The 1,662-nt window shown below is 44.3% G+C and overlaps 1 protein-coding gene across 1 annotated transcript in view; it reads left to right on the top strand.

Moving 5' to 3' along the window:
* The window catches only part of Tti1 (TELO2 interacting protein 1), a 66,492-nt gene that overhangs the window by 31,000 nt on the left and 33,830 nt on the right, over nucleotides 1-1,662 (top strand). The window contains exon 3 of the mRNA XM_023714960.1: nucleotides 454-546. Coding sequence (XP_023570728.1) covers nucleotides 454-546 — 93 coding nt within the window. The remainder of the gene's footprint in view (nucleotides 1-453; nucleotides 547-1,662) is intronic.

Raw genomic sequence — 1,662 nt, 5'->3', positions numbered from 1 at the left:
TAAGTCCAAAAATCTAACCATATGCAACCTTGAAGCAGGACAGTCCCACAATATTCCTTTTCCTATCTCTTGCCTTCATTCACCACCCCCTTCTTTTTGAACAATCCTCTACCCGAGAGACAGCATAGCAGCAACTGGCATGTCATGACAAGCAGTTGGGCCTATTCTTATTATTTGGAGGCCATTTTCTAACTCTAAATTCACTTCCATCATTGGACTGGAGGTCCTGAGGGACAGAAACAATGTCTTTGGTTTCTTCCCTCTCCTAAGACCTTGGGCAGTGGCCAGCACATGACCCCCATAAATGTCTATTGAATAAATGATGAAAGTTTACTTTGTATTTGTTTTGAGGCTTATCCTCTGTACTGAAAAGTTTCTCCTTCAGCTTGCAGGATGTTTCCTGAGATGTGAGAAGAAAGCTATTGCAGAATGGCAGTGTTTGATACTCCTCAGGAAGCCTTTGGCATCCTGCGTCCAGTCTGTGTTCAGCTCACAAAGACCCAGACAGTGGAGAATGTGGAACAGCTACAGGCACGGTTACGAGCTGTGAGTGATACTGCTCTTCAGGAACTTCAGCAGTACATCCTCTTCCCCTTACGATTTACCTTAAAAACCCCAGGTCCCAAACGAGAGCGCTTGGTCCAGAGTGTGGTGGACTGCCTCACATTTGTCCTCTCTTCAACATGTGTGAAAGAGCAAGAGCTTCTTCAGGAACTCTTTTCAGAACTCTCTGCATGTTTGTATTCACCCAACTCCCAGAAACCTGCTTCTGTGTCAGAGGAATTGAAATTGGCTGTGATCCAGGGACTTAACACCTTAATGCACTCAGCTTATGGCGACATCATTCTGGCCTTTTATGAGCCCTCCATTCTGCCTCGTTTAGGATTTGCTGTATCTCTACTGTTAGGCGTGGCAGAACAGGAGAAATCAAAGCAAATTAAAATTGCTGCCTTAAAATGTTTACAGGTTCTGCTCTTTCAGTGCGATTGTCAAGATCATTCCAGGTCTTTGGATGAGTTTGAGCAACAGCAGCTGGGGGATTTGTTTGCTTCTTTTTTACCTGGAATCTCAACTGCACTGACCAGGGTTATTACAGGAGACTTTAAACAGGGTCACAGCATTGTAGTATATTCCCTGAGGATCTTTTACAAGACAGTAGGCTTTGTTATGGCTGATGAACAGCTCAAAAGAATCTCAAAGGTTCAAGCAAAGCCTGCAGTTGAGCATAGAATTGCAGAGCTGATGGTTCATAGGGAAGGAGAATGGGTAAAAAATACTGGGGACAAGCTGGTGATCCTTATTAAAAAGATAATTGAGTGTATTTTGGTTCACCCACACTGGAAGGTGAGGCTAGAGCTGGTAGACGTTGTGGAGAACCTTCTGTTGAAGTGCAATCAGTCACTGGTTGATTCTGCTGGTCCCCTCCTGAAGGCTTTAGTAGGCCTCGTAAATGATGAGAGTCCAGAAGTCAAAGCCCAGTGCAATAATGTTCTGAGACACTTTGCAGATCAGAAAGTAGTGGTGGGCAACAGAGCTTTTACCGACATCTTGTCTGAAAGTCTGCATTCCCTTGCCACATCTCTTCCTCGCCTCATGAACTCCCAAGATGATCAGGGCAAATTATCTACTCTCTCCTTGTTACTTGGTTATCTAAAACTTTTG

Source organism: Octodon degus, unplaced genomic scaffold (assembly GCF_000260255.1).
Source record: "Octodon degus isolate 3935 unplaced genomic scaffold, OctDeg1.0 scaffold00037, whole genome shotgun sequence".
Lineage (NCBI taxonomy): Eukaryota > Metazoa > Chordata > Mammalia > Rodentia > Octodontidae > Octodon > Octodon degus.
Note: the sequence above shows the minus strand (reverse complement) of the source record. Positions and strands in the feature narration are given on the sequence as shown.